General features: G+C 55.7%; 5 protein-coding genes across 5 annotated transcripts; 2 read left to right on the top strand and 3 right to left on the bottom strand.

Moving 5' to 3' along the window:
* Positions 1-3,234: 3,234 nt before the first annotated feature.
* Positions 3,235-4,647, top strand: SPBR_01695 (uncharacterized protein; the record flags this gene model as incomplete). Its single annotated transcript, XM_040760005.1, has 7 exons — positions 3,235-3,336; positions 3,399-3,449; positions 3,525-3,801; positions 3,864-4,082; positions 4,163-4,207; positions 4,286-4,460; positions 4,551-4,647. The coding sequence occupies 7 exons, from the start codon at positions 3,235-3,237 to the stop codon at positions 4,645-4,647; spliced, it is 966 nt and encodes a 321-aa protein (XP_040619251.1).
* Positions 4,648-6,368: 1,721 nt separating this feature from the next.
* Positions 6,369-6,806, bottom strand: SPBR_02106 (uncharacterized protein; the record flags this gene model as incomplete). Its single annotated transcript, XM_040760415.1, has 1 exon — positions 6,369-6,806. One exon carries the CDS (start codon positions 6,804-6,806, stop codon positions 6,369-6,371), a length of 438 nt encoding a protein of 145 aa, XP_040619250.1.
* SPBR_01686 (uncharacterized protein) lies at positions 6,807-8,238 on the bottom strand (the record flags this gene model as incomplete). The annotated part of the gene is made up of 2 exons (XM_040759996.1): positions 6,807-7,985; positions 8,125-8,238. 2 exons carry the CDS (start codon positions 8,236-8,238, stop codon positions 6,807-6,809), a joined length of 1,293 nt encoding a protein of 430 aa, XP_040619249.1.
* Positions 8,239-9,841: 1,603 nt separating this feature from the next.
* SPBR_01949 (protein transport protein SEC13) lies at positions 9,842-10,735 on the top strand (the record flags this gene model as incomplete). The annotated part of the gene is made up of 1 exon (XM_040760258.1): positions 9,842-10,735. One exon carries the CDS (start codon positions 9,842-9,844, stop codon positions 10,733-10,735), a length of 894 nt encoding a protein of 297 aa, XP_040619248.1.
* A 1,067-nt stretch (positions 10,736-11,802) lies between these two features.
* SPBR_01200 (G patch domain-containing protein 1) lies at positions 11,803-16,826 on the bottom strand (the record flags this gene model as incomplete). Its single annotated transcript, XM_040759511.1, has 4 exons — positions 11,803-12,432; positions 12,499-12,674; positions 12,733-13,315; positions 14,583-16,826. 4 exons carry the CDS (start codon positions 16,824-16,826, stop codon positions 11,803-11,805), a joined length of 3,633 nt encoding a protein of 1,210 aa, XP_040619247.1.
* Between the last annotated feature and the right edge of the window lie 705 nt (positions 16,827-17,531).

Below are 17,531 nucleotides of genomic sequence, written 5' to 3'. Positions count from 1 at the left end.
GGACATGCAACACTTTTAGTTAACGTCGTGAGAACTTTCAGGCACTCAAAGCTCAGACGTGTTGCAGGTAACAAAAAGTTCGCACATCTGCATTACTTTGTCTGTTCGTCGTACTCTGTACTTTACTCGTTGCCAAAATGCTGTTGGCTGACAAAAACGCAAGTCTCAGGAACAAGAAAGTGAAAGAGTCTTGGTTCTACGGCTATAGATAGCACCACACCGGAAACGTGAAAAGAAACGTTTTTGGGTGGCTACACTTTGTAACTGACAATGCCATGCCCTGTGTCAAGCGTCCAGTGCGATTCCGGGAAAATGGGAAAGAGAAAGCAAGGAAAATACTTTTAAAAGTCAAAAACACCATTCTTCCTATTTTCCTTAATTCCCCTTTCCCTATTCCCGAGAGTGTCTTGTTTGGGGCAGGGGACATTCTTCAATTTAATCCTTGGATGCGAGTGGCATCAAGACGTCAATATCGAGAGGGGAAAGTACTGGCGAGGCAGATCGTTCGGTTTCCATGTGGTTCTTTTCTATGTATATCAGGGTCGAGGGCCAAGTAGAGTATATCCTCTAGATTCGATCGAGTTCAACCGCAGCCGGGCACCAAAAATAGGCCCTCTATAACATGCATGTCTGGTTAACCGTATTAGTGCGGACATACATTTGGATATATGGGTGAATCTGTTTTTTTTGCTTTGTTCATTATTAAATGTTAGTAGTTTGCGTGTCTGCCTGCATCCATGCACCTCCCCCTGAACATGCCCACTAAAAGTAAACAATCAGCAGCAATGATGTGCGAACCCCTCAACTGCCAAAATGAGGCAACAATATATGTACATATGATGACGGAAAGAGGTAGTATTCGAGAAATTTGTTTAAATTCATGTCGATGGTAAATTTCCCTAGTCGTGTTCACTTCGCGTACGTGGGCAGTGACGGCAAACCATTATTCACGGCAAACCATTATTCACGGCAAACCATCGATAAGGTGTGCTTACAAGCTTCGCACACATCATATCTAAGGAATTTGTGTGACCAGTGAACAGAGAGCGAGGAAGTCGATTGAAGACCGTAAGGTCTATTTTGGCACTTTCAGGTAGGAATGGGGGCTGTAGACGAAATCAAATCATGAGACGTTTGCAGCACGGATCGAAGAGAGAGGCCATTGTACAGCACTCGCGAGCGGCTTGTTGCTGCTAAGAGCTTTTTAAAGTCATGGTGCCTGTGGGACCTGGATGAGGTCAATAAATATTGCACGTAGCCAAACCCTGTACCTGAATCCCGGTCGGGGATTTCGCTCAGGGAAAAGCTTGTTGTCGCCTTGCGTTCGTCCGGTAAAATGCAACAACAGTGCAATATATGTGCAAGGAGACCTGCATATCTGCTCAATGTTATGGCTCGAGAAAAGGAGGTTCGAGATAACTCTGCTTTTTTCGTCTCTCAGGGCCCTGGTCGGTGCTTTCTCAAAGGGAAGGCGCGATGCAAGCTGTTTCAAAAAAAAAAAACATAGGGCAGGAGCGACTTTCAGTGTAGAATCCACTTTGGGAAGTAGCGAAGTAGCACGACAGTGTAAACAGCCCTTCGTGCTTTCCTACTGTATCCGACCTATCGTCGTGTCTACTTCGCGTCTTCATTCTTCTTTTTGTCGTCTCGGCCTTCTCTTTACTACCGAAAATGACAACACCTCCAATCATCAATTCGAACAACGTATCGTGACTGTGCAATACCTTCTCGCCATCTTTCGCCATTCTTCGCCTTTTTGCACACACTTTACACCCATATGGCTATTTAGATCTGCCAAGACCCGGTAATGGCAGACACCTCGAGCGCCCATAGTGCCCCTGGAATTGCCGCGTCAATATCCGAGGATGTTGCGGGACGGGCGAACAGCTTGCTTTTGTCCCCCGATCCCAGCTTCAGGTCAGCCTCTGCGTCTTTGCTTTTGCCCTCCCATGCCATTATCACCTGATATGCTGCTACTCTGCCTTCGCAGACATTTTCCCTTGCGACCTCAGCTCTTGCAGTTTCTAATTTGTTCGTCTGCAGAGAGCCAGCTCTCGGCAAAATTGACCTTCCCGCCATTTGAAAAGAAGGTTTTGCTCTCTCCGCACTTATCCGGCGAGACCAAAATCTATGGACGACGAGGATGCTTCGTATTCACGTGGCTCATCGACTTCGGCCCAACCAAGACGGAGTGTTGATAATGCCAGTACACGCCAGTCCAATACACCTGATGCCGCCGTTTCGACTTCGGTTTCTATGAGAAACAATCGTCTCTCAACGCTCAGCCAAAAACACGTCCGTCGTCCAGCAGCACACGTCTTATGCTTTCATGTGGAGGGCTCAAGGGGAGAAGTTTTGAGTCAACTGTGTAAGAAAATGAGGGGAACACGTCGCTTCTCTTCCGACTGCATACTACTTCTGGTTGTTCAAAGGTGACGAGTTTGCCGTTGTGAATGTCACCTCTCGGTTCCGACAATGTCGACATTCGTCGTCCTGATCTTGCCAAGACGGTGTAGATATGGAAGCACGGCCCTCATAGTTCAAGAACTGTGGCAATTTATCATATATGTGTATACCAATGTTGTTTTGCAGTACGCTGGGCATTACCTTCTGGTATCACACTTCACTTTACTACTAACTTCATCCTGACAGGTTCACTACATATCCTGATCGCAATATACCTCGCCATAACTTTCTACGCCTTGACCTTCCTATCCCACACTTTGCAAGCAACCAAACCTGAAGGCGTGATTGCCTTTCGACGATGTAAACTTCGAGTTTATCCATATTGTGCCGATTTAGACTTTCGACTACATTATCCTCTAGGAAGAAATATTTGCCATGCCGAGCGACATATAGCGAGAGCAGCCGGGGATACGGCGATATTCCACGTTTTTTCCAGGTAGGTACCGAGATGGGTATTTACAACTTTCTTTGAATTTTAGAACGGCCCGTATATGGCACGTCACCCGTCCCTCTCCTCTCTCCTCCATGCCAAGAGAGTCTCTTTTGACGGAATAACCACAGGAGATACAAACACAGAATAAACCGTGCCGGACCTGACCCAGGCGTGTTGTGACTGCGCTTTACGGGGTATATAAAACAATCATCAGCCGCCTCCTTGTCATTACTTTATCTCTGACTTTCAGCTTTTCTCGAACAAGCGGCGTCTTTACGGCATCTACGTACGACCATCTTGCCAGACGAATCGACATATAGCCAAAGTTTGCAAATATGCAGCTTCCTTCGTTCGCACAGTTGGCCATCACTGGCTTGCTGGCCACCTCGACGGTGTCTGGTCTCCAGATGCCCGGTGAGGCTGCCAGACGCGCTGCTGTATGCATACCGTACCGTCGTCAACATATTGTTCACTTCCAAGACTGACCCGATTGTGACAGGGTGCCATTGCCATTCTGGCCGTCCCCGTTGCTGGTACACCCGTTTCCCCTGTAAGTCATAGAAGCCAAGAGTCCATAGTCTGCCCTGGAAACTAGGACAGAAATCTAATAATTGGCCTCTCATAGCTGGCCCTCCGCAACGACGACGAGATCGAGAAGCACCGCAAGAAGCACCACAAGCAGCACCATGAGCGCCCCCGCCGCCGCCAGTGGGGCTGGGGTGGAGGCTGGGGTGACGATGATGATGGCGACGACGATGGTGATGAGCCTGCGCCGGTCCCCACGCCTGGCAAGGGTAAGGGCTCGGGCAAGGGTAAGGGCGCGCCCACCGGTGCCGTCCCTCCCGTCAAGACGACCACCGCTAAGCCGGTTGGCCACACTCCCACTCCCCTTCCTGCTCCTCGTAAGTTGCTTATCGACGTACAAACGACTGTGGGTTTTATTCCATCTAATGCATTTTTATAGCCAAGTCTCAGCCTGCTCCCGCTCCGAGCAAGTCGGAGCCTGCGCCGGCCCCTGGCAAGTCTCAGCCAGCGCCCGCTCCGAGCAAGTCTGAGCCGGCCCCTGCTCCGAGCAAGTCTCAACCCGCTCCGGCTCCTAGCAAGTCCCAGCCTGCTCCGGCCCTAGCAAGTCCCAGCCTGCTCCCGCTCCGAGCAAGTCTCAACCCGCTCCGGCCCCTAGCAAGTCAGAGCCGGCTCCGGCTCCTAGCAAGTCTCAGCCTGCTCCGGCTCCTAGCAAGTCGGAGCCCGCTCCCGTGAATCCAGAGCCTACCCCCACCGGAAAGGACAAGGGCAAGCCGGCGCCCACTTGTAAGTTCTTGCGCCATATGATATTGGACTGTGCAACGTATAAGACAAAATGGTAGCGGCAATGGGCTAACATAACAGCCACGAGCCCACCCCACGAGACCGCCACGCACCCGATTCCCCCGGTCGTCACAGCTCCGCACAAGAAGCCAACCCACACTGTGACGGTGACGGTGAAGCCCACGACCACATCCAAGGCCACGCCGCCGCCGCCTCCCGAGCCGACTGTGACTGTGACCGTCACTGAGGGCGAGGGGTATGTTGTTTTTTGTTTTGTTTCCTTGACCATTTTGCTGAGTTTCATGGCCGAGAATATTTTCTAACATGCTATTTTCTCCATCGATAGCAAGGGCAAGGGTAAGGGCACGGTCACCCCGCACCCGTTCCCGACACCTGTCGGACCTCCCATCTTCCCCGGTTTCGGCGACGACGACGACGACTGAACGGTATCGCCGGCGAGTACTTGACGGTACGCAAGCGGAGATCTTAACTGGTCTCCCTTGTCGTGAACCGAGATCTTTAGCATGGCATCGCCTATGCTCCATTTCACATTCCTTTTCACATCTGGCGTCTCCCGTAGAGGACGCGACTTCGTTTCGGCCCCTGTAAAATAATGAACACGTACGAGCGCTGCCATGACGGGCGTTTGTGTGCTCACCAGAGTCTCGGGTCGACCCTGTTTTACTTTCTGCAGACAACCATGTATACTTTCTTTCCAAAATCAACATTATGACGCGCATAAATGTAGAGCACAGGCCTCCCGACGTGTCTAGTCGTAGCTAAATTTGTGTGCCAGTAGTTGCTCACCGATATGCCACCAGATTCCACGTTGCAAAGCTGGCGCTCGTCTCCGGCAAGCATCTATGATGGCCTCTATAGACCAAGGCAAAGAAAGTAATAGGCCACAGGGTATGTACCAGCTTTTCTATTGTTGTTCTGGTAGGTCTTATTTGCTCCTCATCATTCACCCCACCTTTCCTTCACTGTGGCCCAGCAACAGCACCTCTCTTCCCCTCTAGGAGCCCTCGCTCGTCGTTGCCCTGTGTTTAGCCCGCTGTGGACTGCGAAAATAGCAAACTGACAGCGCTGGTAGACGCTACAAGCGGGCTGCCAGGTGGTGCAGCAGCTGTCCTCTGGCTGAAGGCCTATATCTGACTCCGTCCTTGGCTTCCTCGCCGCCCATTGTAGTGAATAGGCGTAATTGGGATCTAGCCCTCCGGCCAAACTCTGAATGCTGCACTTTCTTCCCTCTAGACGTAGTAGATGTATCATAGATGTAACGAGACGTGTCAATAGTATGCAGTACGTACCGAACAAGTACATGGGCAACACTTGGAACGGGTACCTGCATGGACGTGTCTCGCTACCAAGAAACCAAAGCAAAAGACATCAAACTCTCGATACCTCCATCTTGGCCTCGGACATTGACATTTGAATGGGATCCCAGCTACACATTACGAGTTGTGGACAAACATAGGTAGAATGGAAAGCATAAGCCTTGGATTGAAAGTTGCAACAAATATGTAAAAGACTCTCCTCGACCACTTCTTTACCCATACTCTTGTCCCTTTTTACCTCTCGGTCTTCCTCACTTCCGTCTCCTCCTGTCTTCTCCCTCTTCTCTTGGGTATCTTCCTTACAGCATGCGCGACAATGCAACGCAAAAACACAACAGACAACAAACGATGCCTCGAGAACAGTATGCAGAATGCAAAAGATGCGACGCAGCAGCCAGCTATGCAGCACTATGCAACGGTGGAACTATGCAACAACTATGCGGCTAACAGAAAGAGCAACTATAAATTAAACAGGAAAAGCCTTTTCCACACCGGCGAAGACACTCATCTCTCTTCAGATGGCACCAGGTAAGTGCATCGGCTGTTGACGGAGTAAGAGGTAAGAGCGTCAAGACCGAAGCGAAGGCGAGTGTTGACAAGGGAGACAAAAGAAAGGGGAAAAAAAGAACGTAACGTTGCGACACAAGGTGGAGAGAAACACCATCCTCTTTCCTCGTTAGCAGCGTTGGCTCAACAAAGATATCAAAAAGCATTTCAATGTCGGCCAACGAAGAAACGCAGGACAACGGGACAAAGCAATCAGGTCACCCAAGCAAGAGAAAATGGGATTCAAGGGGAAGAGAGGACAGAGGGCGGGTACGGCCAGCTCAGAGGTTGGCGGTAAATTTGCGGGCAGCGCCGTTGCGCTTGACGAAGCCAGTGCGGTCGCTGGTTCTGGTGTTGGTTCTGGTGCTGGTGCTGGCAGCAGTCGATGTTTCGACACCGGGCTCCGCGACCTCCTTGACCTGCTGCAACTCCTGTTGTTCCTGCGGCTGCGGCTGCGGCTGGTGATGAGCCTGGGTCTGGCTCTGGGCCGGAATGGCCCGTGTAGGCCAAGAACGTCCGCCAGTCCGCTCGTCGTTCACCACCATGGCCAAGTAGGCCTGGACCAAGGCATCGGTAATGGCCATGTGGCTGGCAGCAGAGGCAGCTGCGGCGGCAGTGGCGGTGAGAGTCAGCGAATGGGGCGAGTCAACCGATTCAGGCGTGTCCCGCGCGTCAGTCGCGCCGGAGAGTGGGAGAGCAGTCTTGGGCGCGCGGGCCATCTAGGCCGTGGCGCCGTTGGTCGTCTCCGACTCCTGTGCCGCGGTGGTCGTGGTCGTGGCCGTGGTCGTGGTCATGGGAGCCATCTCCGTGCGGACCGGCTGCTCGATGGGCTGGCCCGTGGCCTCGTCGACCAGATTGTCGCCCTGGACGGTGACCTCGCGCGTCTGAATCCGCTTCATGAGCCGCATAAAGGACGACTCTTGGAACTTGGTGCTGGGGTGAGCGTCCAGCGTGTGCACAATCTGGCCTGCCGTGCGGGCCAGGTCGTCCTGGTCACGCGCCAGGTCCTGCTCGGCCTGTTCCGCCGCGGCGGTCTCGTCCGCCGCAGCAGCATCCGCAGTGGCTGCATCAAGAGCGGCAGCAGCCTCCGTTGATTCGGCCAGGCGCTGGGCGTCGAGCTCATCCGCGAGGGATTCGAGGATGGCGTCGACGTCTTCCGTCTGCGCCGCCGACGTCTCGCCGCGCTCTTCCGCCGTGGGGCCATGCTGTTGCATCCACGCGTCCATTTCGTTCTGAAAGTCGAAGTTGGACTCCGCCTCTGCAAAACGGGCCTCAAGCTCGGCCTCGGTGAGGCCAGCGACGCCGCTGGGAGCGTTGCTATCAAGCAGCGAAGGAGGGGCAATGTGAGGCATGGTGGTGGTGGTGCTGGTGCTGGTGGTGAGAGCAGCAGGTTGAGGAGCGTACGAAGAAGAGGGTGAAGAATAATTGAATTGTGAGAATTGCTGGGTGCCTGCAAAAGAAGGTTGGTTCATGGAAGAAAGAAACGCGGGGCTCTGGGCCATCATGCCCGAAGAAAAGTGCTGCAGACGGTTGACGGCCTGCAGCGGTTGCTGGGGAGCATAGGGCGCACGAGCAGCAGCAGCTGCCGCGGGCGAAGGACCAGCAGGAGCAGCAACGTGAGTTGCCGTGCCAGACAACGCAAACTCGGTGGCCCAGTTGTTCGAGTTGCTAGCGCCGTTGGCGTGCCCGGGAGCCACGCCGCCTGGGCCAGCAAAACGTGCTTGTGGATGGTGCGCGTGCGGTCCCATTTGGCCCATCTGCTGAAACGCTGCTGGGTGCACATGGCCGTTCATGTCAGGCACCATCATCGGCTCGGCCTGGAAGGCAGCACCGCCAGCGGCAAACGCCCGAGCCTCTGCCTCGTTGCTGTGCGTGCCATTTGGGGCGGAGCGGAAGTTCTGCCGCAGTGCGTTAGCTGTGTGGTCACGAGGGGGGCAGTGAGCAGGCTACCAAAATAGGCAAAGCAAACGCGGCAACACCACAAGACGCAGACGGAAAACATAAAACGAAAACGGAAAACAAAAACGGAAAACATACCGAAGGTCCAGCACGGCCAGGCGCAGCGCGGTCTTGATGCACCGAGCGGTCGCGGTTGACATGCTCGCTGAAGCTCTTGAGAGCCGTCGACGGGCCGCAGAGATTGTCCGCCATTGTTGCCGGTATGAGATGACGAAGCAAGCGTGTATTTGAATGACGAGGTAAATGAGTTGCCGTGAAAGTCGACGACGCCCTATAAACAGCGTGTGGCCGTGAGTGAGCTGAGGCTGGTGACTTGTCTCGAGAACGCAATCTCAACACTCAAGAACGGTGCTGTACAGGTGGAGAAGACGAAGAACGGCGGGGTAGCCAAGCGACTGGAATTCCTTGTGCTCGTATCGTTGGGAGTCTCGTGTCGAGGAATAATACGGCGATCGAGAAAGCAGTGCTCGACTATATAGGACGAGGGCCGCTTGCTATTGACGCTCGCAAATGCTGGCCAGCAATGATAATAGTGCGAGAGGTCCGGAATGCCACAGTCTATAACAGGCTTGGCTCTCTATTCTGGAACACAAACGACGCAGCCAGGGCCATTCTCCGAGGGCAACGATGTCGTGGAGGGAGGCACAGAGAGGACGCAGCCTCGTGCACGCCGTGGAAGGAGCACTCGGCGGGGGCGGGGCGCGGGCCGTTTGTCTCTTCTGAATAGGAAAGAGCGTCGTCAATTAAACAAGGGCGCGCTTTGCCTTCTTTCGGTGTTTGTCGTGCTCTTGTTGTCTTTCTTTTCCACGCAAAACGTCGTTGAATGTTTGAGGTGTTGTTGGAAAGCGGCTCACCTCGGGAAAAAGACGAGGCAATGAAAGGGCCGCCGGCAACGCCTTCAATACCGCCTCCATGGGGAACATTTGGCTTATAAAGCTGGGGCTGGCCTTTTCTATTGGCTCTTTGGCGCAACCTTGCACCTCAATAGCGCATTCCGCTGCATTCACAAGCTTGTGACAGCGAGGCCCGAAGGCGCTATTCTCTCCGCCACCCATAATTACTACGAACTGTACAACAAGGCACTTTGTCAACCATTGTCGAAATAGTGGAGCACTCTGTTCACCATTGTTACTTCCCATTTAGAGGTGGAAAAGTGGGGACCAAAGCTTGCCTTTTGGCGGACCCGGAATTAGTATTTGTCCTTCCCCCAGTGCCTGGACGCTCCTTCCAATAGGGGAGCGAGGCGGCCCATTGGACAGATTGGCGGAAGGGGCAGCATTCAACGTCAATGACAAGGCAGGAGCGAAGGCGACCCTATCTGACAGCGAAGACGAGAGCAAAACGAAACGCGCAAGCGAACAACGATCACGACTACCACGACGAGCTCCACGTCGACCTTTTCCAGCTTTCCAGATTCTATTTCCGCGTCCAGCCTCTGCTAGATACCCTTGCAGCAAGCTTCCCGTCTGCCGTGGCCGACCTTCTGCACCCCACCTCCCTGTTCTCGACACCAGCTCGGTCACAACAATAGACGAATCTCGAGGACAACCTCTTTTGTTTCTTTCTTTCTTGTTCTATTTTCCCATTCTCCTTTCTCCTGCCTTTCCTAGACGCACATCGGAGACACAATGGTACGGACCTCTGTTCCCTCCTCGAGCTCCTCCACGACTCCGGCACTGACCGCCACACGCTGCCTCAAGACACTTGAGCTCATGCAAACCTTGGGCCTCCCGTTTTGCTAACCCCTGCTGTGTGCCAGGCTACACGAGCCGCCTCCAACGCCAACCACGATGGCATGATCCACGACGTCGCCCTCGACTACTACGGCCGGCGCATGGCCACCTGCTCGTCCGACCGCAAAATCAAAATCTTTGAGATCGAGGGCGAGACCCAGCGATTAGTAGAGACTCTCAAGGGCCACGAGGCCGCCGTCTGGTCCGTGTCCTGGGCCCATCCCAAGTACGGCAGCATCCTGGCGTCGGCCAGCTACGACGGCAAGGTCTTTATCTGGCGCGAGCAGGCCGGCACCTGGCAGCGCCTCTTTGACTTTGCCCTCCACAAGGCCTCCGTCAACCTCGTCGCCTGGTCACCGCACGAGGCCGGCTGCCTGCTGGCCTGCGCCTCGTCCGACGGCGCCGTCAGTGTCCTCGAGTTCAAGGACAACAGCTTCGAGCACACCACCTTCCCCGCCCACGGCCTCGGCGTCAACGGCGTCTCCTGGGCCCCCGCCACCTCCGCCGGCAGCCTCATTTCCAGCAACCCCTCGCCCAGCGCCGCCGGCAACCGCCGCTTCGTCACCGGCGGCAGCGACAACGTCCTGCGCATCTGGGCCTGGGACCCGGCCACCGCCGCCTACGTCGCCGAGGGCGAGCCGCTCACGGGCCACACGGACTGGGTGCGCGACGTCGCCTGGAGCCCCACCGTCCTGCAAAAGAGCTACATTGCGAGCGCCAGCCAGGACAAGACCGTGCGCATCTGGACGGCCGACGCACAGGCGCCGGGCGCCAACGGCAGCAGCGGCGGCGGCGGCTGGTCGAGCAAGGTGCTCGAGTTTGACTCGGCCGTGTGGCGCGTCAACTGGAGCTTGAGCGGGAACGTGCTGGCCGTCAGCACGGCCAATAACAAGATTACCATGTGGAAAGAGAACCTCAAGGGCGAGTGGGAGTCGGTCAAAACCATGGGCGCGTAGGTCTTTACACTAGGGAGAGGAAATGTCAGCCTGTTTTATCTGGTCGTCTATTATTTTATGGCCTGTACGGAGTATTTTTGCTCTATTGACTGGGATTTGATGAATATAAATGAAGACAACGGCGAGACTTGGAAACACGACTATTGTCCTGTGTGATGTAAACTTGTATAACTCGTCAAAACCGTCGGCATAAGGTAGGTTGATTTTGCCGAGAAATAGCAAAATGTGTCCATTCTATTCGTTGTTGTATGTCGTATATATTAACATTTTTTTTTTAAATAAATTAAAATAACAAATCCATGACAAAAATCTTGAAAAAACAGACCTATTTTATATTAACATTTTTCATATTTAAATATCTACGCAGCCAAAATTGAGGCCATATTTCAAGAATCGTGCAAACACGAGCGTGAACATGAAAAAAAAGAAGAAAATTGATCCAAGTTGTATTTTAATATCATGCTTGCCGTATCGAACGCACTGTTATACTATATTCCAAAATCAAATAAACAACAGGCCAAGAGAAACAATGCGCACAAGGTGATGAAAGTAAAAGCAAATCTGAAAAGAAACTGCAAAAAAAGAATCGCAAAGACGAGTCATGACAAAGGAAATGTTAAGGGAAGAGTGAAGGTAATCGATAACGAGGTACACCGAGAATAGCTCGATGCCCATAATGAAAGAAAAGCACATCTTCCTCGCCTTTTTCTCCTAGGTTGGCACTAGTATGACGCCCAGGTTTGCAAATGTTCGTCGTCTGGACAATCCGAACGGACGGAGCAGACAAGAACAAGAAAGAGACTCGAGAAGATCCTCCAAGGGACAGGAAAGGGTGAAGTGGGGGGTATTACGAAATGAACAATAGAAAATAAAAAACAAAGCAGAGAAAAGTGCAAATGGAAGAACCATAACAAATGTCAACATGGGTACCAAATAAGCCCATGGTCGGCCCTCCTCCTCTGTGCCATTCCCAAGGAGGATATTTTTATACTGTTGAGTCGTTCTTCGTTCTTCGGTTTTTTTTTTTTACTTTCTTATTTTGTCGTTGAACGTCGAGATTGAAACGATCAGCGAAGGCCGATGACGCTCATCTCCAGGGTCCAGACCCGCCGGATCCAGACCTTGAGCGGACCCTCGACGCCCTCGACGTTGTCGAGCTGCACGCCCTCCCACCAGCACCGCCGCGCCGGCTTGCGCCAGAACAGCAGCAGCTTCTGGGCCATGCCGACGGCGTTGCTGCTCATTTCGTTGCCGCGGATGTCGGACCGCAGCCGCGCCAGCGCCAGGCTGCAGATGACGGCCTTGTTGGGCTCGCCGGCCCGGTGGCCCCAGGCGTCGTCGTGGTCGAAGCCGCCGGCCGTCAGCATCTCGATCAGATGGGCTTCGGTGGTGCCCGGCTCGTCGCTGCGTTTGAGGCCAGAGAAGATGCCGTTCTGCGCGAGCAGGGCGCGGGCGGCCGCGCGCTTGACGTCCATCATCTCGGCCTGCTGCAAGCCGGAACGGGGCGGGATGGCGTAAAAATCGAGGTCCTCGCGCAAGACGATGATACCGGCGCGCTTGGACGCGTCGTCCTTGCTGTTGCCCATGGGGTCGATGCCGCCGACGTCGCCCTCCGGACTGGGCGATGCGTCGGCCGGGATGGATTGGGCGACGCCGCGGAAGAAGTCGAGCATGTATTGCAGCGATGCAGGGTCATACTGTGGGGGTTAGCGGTGAGAAAAACAAACCCATTTGAATATGGGAAAGCCCAGCATCATACGTACATCAACCTGGATGGCGTCATTTTCGTTAAAACCGCCCATGTGGCCCTCGGGGAACAGGCCGTTGGGGAACAGCGACAGCAGGACGAACTCAGGCAGGGTCAGCAGCTCGTCCCTGGACAGGACGAAGCGCGTGCCCCGCAGGTCCATCGCAATCGTCTCGTCGAGGCCGACATCGCCTGATATGGTGTTAGTTGTCTGGACGATCTCTCGAGCTGAACGAGGGCAGGCACTTACTGCTCAGGTTGTTGATGGGTGGCCCGCCTTGCTGCACCTGCGTGATGATGCTCGACGCACCTCCGGCGGCCGCCATTAGATATGTGAAGTAGGGGAGGGGGATGGGTTCTTCGGAGTAGGCCGGCGGCGGTTCAGAGTCCGCGCTCTTGTTGTTGTTGCTGTTGTTGCTGTTGTTGTTGCTGCTGCTGCTGGTGCCACGCGAGGATTCACCTTCCCGCTTCGGGTCGGATGGGAGGACACGCTTGGTTTCCTCCTGAAAGGCGAGGCCAGGTGGTAGCGGCGGGTAGAGGGAGCTGAACGAGGGCGGCTGGGTCGACGAAGAAGACGAAGACGGTGCGGCGCCGAGGTGACCCACGGGCGGTGACGGGTACCGAGGCGGAAGCAACGGCAAAGGCAATGTAGCTGCGGCCGCAATGTCCGCGTCGACGTCCACCAACTCCTCTGGTTCGACGCGTGCGTTGGTCGTCGTGGCCGTGGCTGCGCGATCGGTTGCGGGCTCGCCGGTGGCAGTGGTCGACGGTGCGCGGCGACTCACGTTGACGGCGGAGGACGGCGGCGGCCCGGTTGTGGCTGTGGGAGGCTTCTGAGAGTCGGACACGGTGATGGATTGGCTGAGGCAGTGGCCTGCTGTTCGTACGCGGGGATAGATGACCTGTTGGCTGGTGCTTTCGATATGCAGTGGCGCAGATTGCAGGTGCTATATATCGTCTTGGCAGTGCGGAATGCTAAATTGACAAGTTGATAAAGTTGGACGGGACCTCTGGAAAATAGGGGGCGACAATACGAGCGATTGGACGGCAGAGAGCGAGGCGGTCGATGGTGTAATGAGAGAGATTCGCTAGGCGAGCGAGCAAGCGAGTGATGAGATGTGACGAGCGAGATCGCCGTATGGAGACGAGAGAAAGCGAAGAAGAGGAGGCACAGAGGACAGGCTCAAAGTCGAGGATCCCACGCGAGAGGGAGACGAGGCGGAGGATCGAAGAGGCGATTTAGGCGGTCATCTGGTGAAGAAGGCGGCAGCGGCGGTTGGAGACAGATTCGACGATATAACAATAGGGGTTGCGAACAACGCGGAAGAAAAGCAGAACCGGCGGCGTTTGGAAAGGATGTTGCAGAGTTGTGCTGGTGAGATGTGAGACGGTTCGACTGTGAAGAAACGATGGGAAATGCAAGAGACGCGGAAATACAGAGAGATTGCGCTCGGGCTGGGGCTTGGGCTCTGGCCCTGGGCCGCCCTTTCCTGAACCAGATGCGCAGAGACCCACTCCAGCACGCGCTGTGATGGGGCACAGGGGCACACCTCAGGGCCAACACGCGCTGGGGCTGGGCGCTGAGACACGGCTATGATTACTACGTCCACGAACAGTATACCGCCCAAGACAAGTTGAGACTATGGGGGACTGTTACGAGTTGAACGAACATATTTCAGCTTTCCGAAAGACGGACAACAAAGCACAGATCTCTCGACCATTCACGGCCCATGCACGCGGCCTGTTGCTCAGAACGCTGTAATTTAAGCGCCCATCTGTTGACAACGGTCCCTTGTAGTTCCATTCACTGGGCAGAAATGGGGACAGCATCAGCCTTTAGCCGCCCGCATGGCAGGCGTTCGTAGCCGTCTGGCCAATCAGAGGCCGCACCAGAGCGGTGCAAAGAACAGCTTAATTCATCACTGTGCAGACATCTCCTCTCTCCACAAGCATCTGTTCATGCGAGCGGCGGTGTGTGCCAGGTAAAGCAGGCATGGTATCGTTTGGTTTATTTGAATGTTACAAATGGCGGGTTTAGCCAATATATACATGACTTTGGCCGAGCTCCTAATCGTCATCGTCGTCGCTGTCGCCAAACACAGCTCGAAAGACATCTTCCCCAGCTCGCTTCCCTTCAAGAGCTTCGTTGTGACCAGGCTGGATAGGCACTGCTGCGGCTGCATCGGCTGCTGGTGCCGACTGTGGTGCAGCAGGTTCGGACGATTGGTTGCTCAGTGTTGTCGTCGGCGGCGGCGCAGCCGCGCTGGAACTGCTGCTGCTGTACGAGGTCTTGGTCCACGGCGACGAGCTGGACTGGCCGTGACCGTAGCCTGAGCCCACGTTTGCGTCGACATCCGGATGCACAATGTCCGGCGGCTTGACGCCCATTCGCTTGCACAGCAGCCGCGTCGGGAAAAACTCGCCGACCGTCCGTGTCATCGGCCCGTACATACCCATCTTGGCTGCTTCTTCGGCCGGGTCTTGCACCTTGGGCGCTGGGCGCGTGACGAGGTTGGCCGCCTTGTCGCCGTCGGCAGCCGCCACGGCCGTGCTCATGGCCGACGACGACGCCGATGTCGATGTCGTAAACCGCGAGGCCATGAGCCCCGACATGGGCTTGAAAATGCGTGCACAATTGAAAAACTCGTGCGCCTCGCGCAGCCAGTCGTCGTCCTTCATGCCCGCCGGCTTGGGCGGCAGTGCTGGGGCGATGCCGGCCTGGAACTCGAGGTACGCCCGATACCGGGACCGCTTGGCTTCGTTGTCCTGGTAGGGCCCGCCGCCACGGGCGCCGCGTGTAATGGCGGCCACGGCAGTCGCCTTGTCGAGCGATGGCACGGCCTGGAGAAGCTGGTCGCGCTTCTCCTGCTCGCTCAGAGCGTACTCGGCCGGGATCTCGCTGCGTGCCTCGGGCAGGTCCTGGCGGCCGGTGGCGGCGGCAATGCGGTCGCGCGCCTCGGGCGACAAAAAGTCAAATACAGACTTGCCAGGTAGCTGGGCTTCGCCCAGCACCGCCGCACGCGCTTTGGGGTTGAGTGTAGATGACTTGGCAGCGTCTGCCGTCGAACGGTAGGCCCCGTCGGCCTGGAACCGCGTACCGGCGCTTGCCGTCGCCGCTTCGCCGCGGGGCTGCTTGGATGACTTCCATCCTGGGGGAATCACCGGTGGCGGATACTTGGAGGAGGCGCTGACATCTGCGGTCAATGCGTCTGCTCTTTTTCCCAGCACGAAGCCTTGCAATGGCGGGCGGCCGTCGTGGCACACCCGAGACGATCCCCTCCCTAGACCCGATGACCGCGAAAAGACCACTTTGGGCTTGACAACTGTGCTGCGGTCGCCTGCTTCGATGTCGTCGCGCAAGCTGCTGGCGTGTTTGGACTTCTTTTTCTTTTTGTCGCCGCCAATCGCCCGGTTGAAGGAGATTCGCGGGCCCATGTCATAAGGGTCTTCATCGTCCGACCCCGTATCATTGAGCACGCCTAGACCAATGCCGCCCGACCTTGACGACTTGTCCTTTGCTTTGCCGCCAAGGAGCTTGGATCGGCTAAACAAGCCGCGTGTGATGCCGTTGTCGTCCCTGTCGGCATCGTCGTCGCTTCTGTCATCGTCGTCGCTGTTGGCGTCCCCTCGCGATGCAGCCGACCCCAGCCGGCCTTCTCCCTGAAACCCCAGACCCTTGTGGTCCGTCTTCTTGACGAGCCGGATCATGGCGACATTTTCGGGCGCAAAGAGGTACGTCCCCGATTTCGTGGGTTTGCCGTCGGCCCGGCTGCCACCGACATCGAGCCGTGCGCTGCGGCGGACCTTGGGCCCAATGCCCTGCCCCTCTTTCCAGCCCATCTTCTTGAGCAGCTTCGTGCCCATGGTCTCGCCCCTCGCGCCGCCAAACAGGCCGGCGAGAAGATCACCGCTGCCTGGCCCGGGCCGTGACGTGTCGTCCGCCGTCAGGCCCAGGCCGGCAAACCCACCCGACGTGTGGATCGTGCGTGCCTCCTCGGCATCGGCCAGGTCCTCCTCGTCCATGTAGTCCTCCGGCCGAAATCCTTGGGCGGCATGCGGGCTGTCCTTGTGGCGATTCGTCCGCGATGACACAAACGACGAAGGCGTCCATCCTTCTTTGGAGCCGACGGTGTTGTAGTACCCGGCGCTCCAGCCGCCGGTAAACGCCCCGTGCAAGCGCCGGCGGCCTTGCGCGTCTCTCACCTCCTGCTTCCACACGGGCACGTACGAGCCATCGTCGCGCACGCTGGGGTCGATCGGCGGGAGTGCGCTGCCAAAGGCGACGTAGGGCGACTGCTGTGCTTGGAGGTCGGCCTCGTAGAGCGCACGCGATCTCTTGGACATTATAGCATTCTCGGGGAATGGACGTGCGGCTGCAATCTCCGGTAGGGGAGGCGAGTGATAGTCGGCGTCTCGGCGTGGTTTGTGTCGTTGAGGCAGGTCTTCGTTTGCCTGTGCTCCAAAAGCGGAAGAAGTTCAAAGCAGGCACCGAACTCAAGGAGAACAGCGCTACTTCCTGATTGGCTCCGCCCCTGAAGGCTAGTGTGATGTACGCCGTTGTGCTGTAAACGGAAAGCACGAGCGCATGATTTACATTCCAGGCAAGGGCAATCCACTGCGAATACGGAAAAAGGACGTGGATGAAAAAGGAAAGAATAAGGCGAGGCAATAGAGCTCGTCCGGAAGGTACGCCTTGGAGAAGGTTATCTAGTATTCCATCACAAGTCGTTTTGCTCCGCGACACCGCAACTTTAGTGCTCAACTGACAAGGTTTATAGCAGACGCAGCATCCCTCGTCATCGCTGACAAAAACACGAATGAATAAAACCAAAACAAGTGACAAGTCCTGTTTTCAGTTCACTTATCACGGGCCGGCCTGCTACGGTCCTGCCATCCGAAAGCCAAGGCGTGACCAAGAGGCCAAGCAGGACCGCAGAGAAACGGCTGGAACCCCACCCGCACCATCCTGTTTGTCAAGGCTGGAAGGGGAAAGTGAGTATCATGGTCGGAGGTGAGGGAATGGGATGATATCACTGGAGCGGAAAGTCG

The sequence above is a fragment of the Sporothrix brasiliensis genome (genome assembly GCF_000820605.1).
Source record: "Sporothrix brasiliensis 5110 chromosome Unknown Cont18, whole genome shotgun sequence".
NCBI lineage: Eukaryota > Fungi > Ascomycota > Sordariomycetes > Ophiostomatales > Ophiostomataceae > Sporothrix > Sporothrix brasiliensis.
This window is presented reverse-complemented; position numbering and strand designations above follow the sequence as displayed.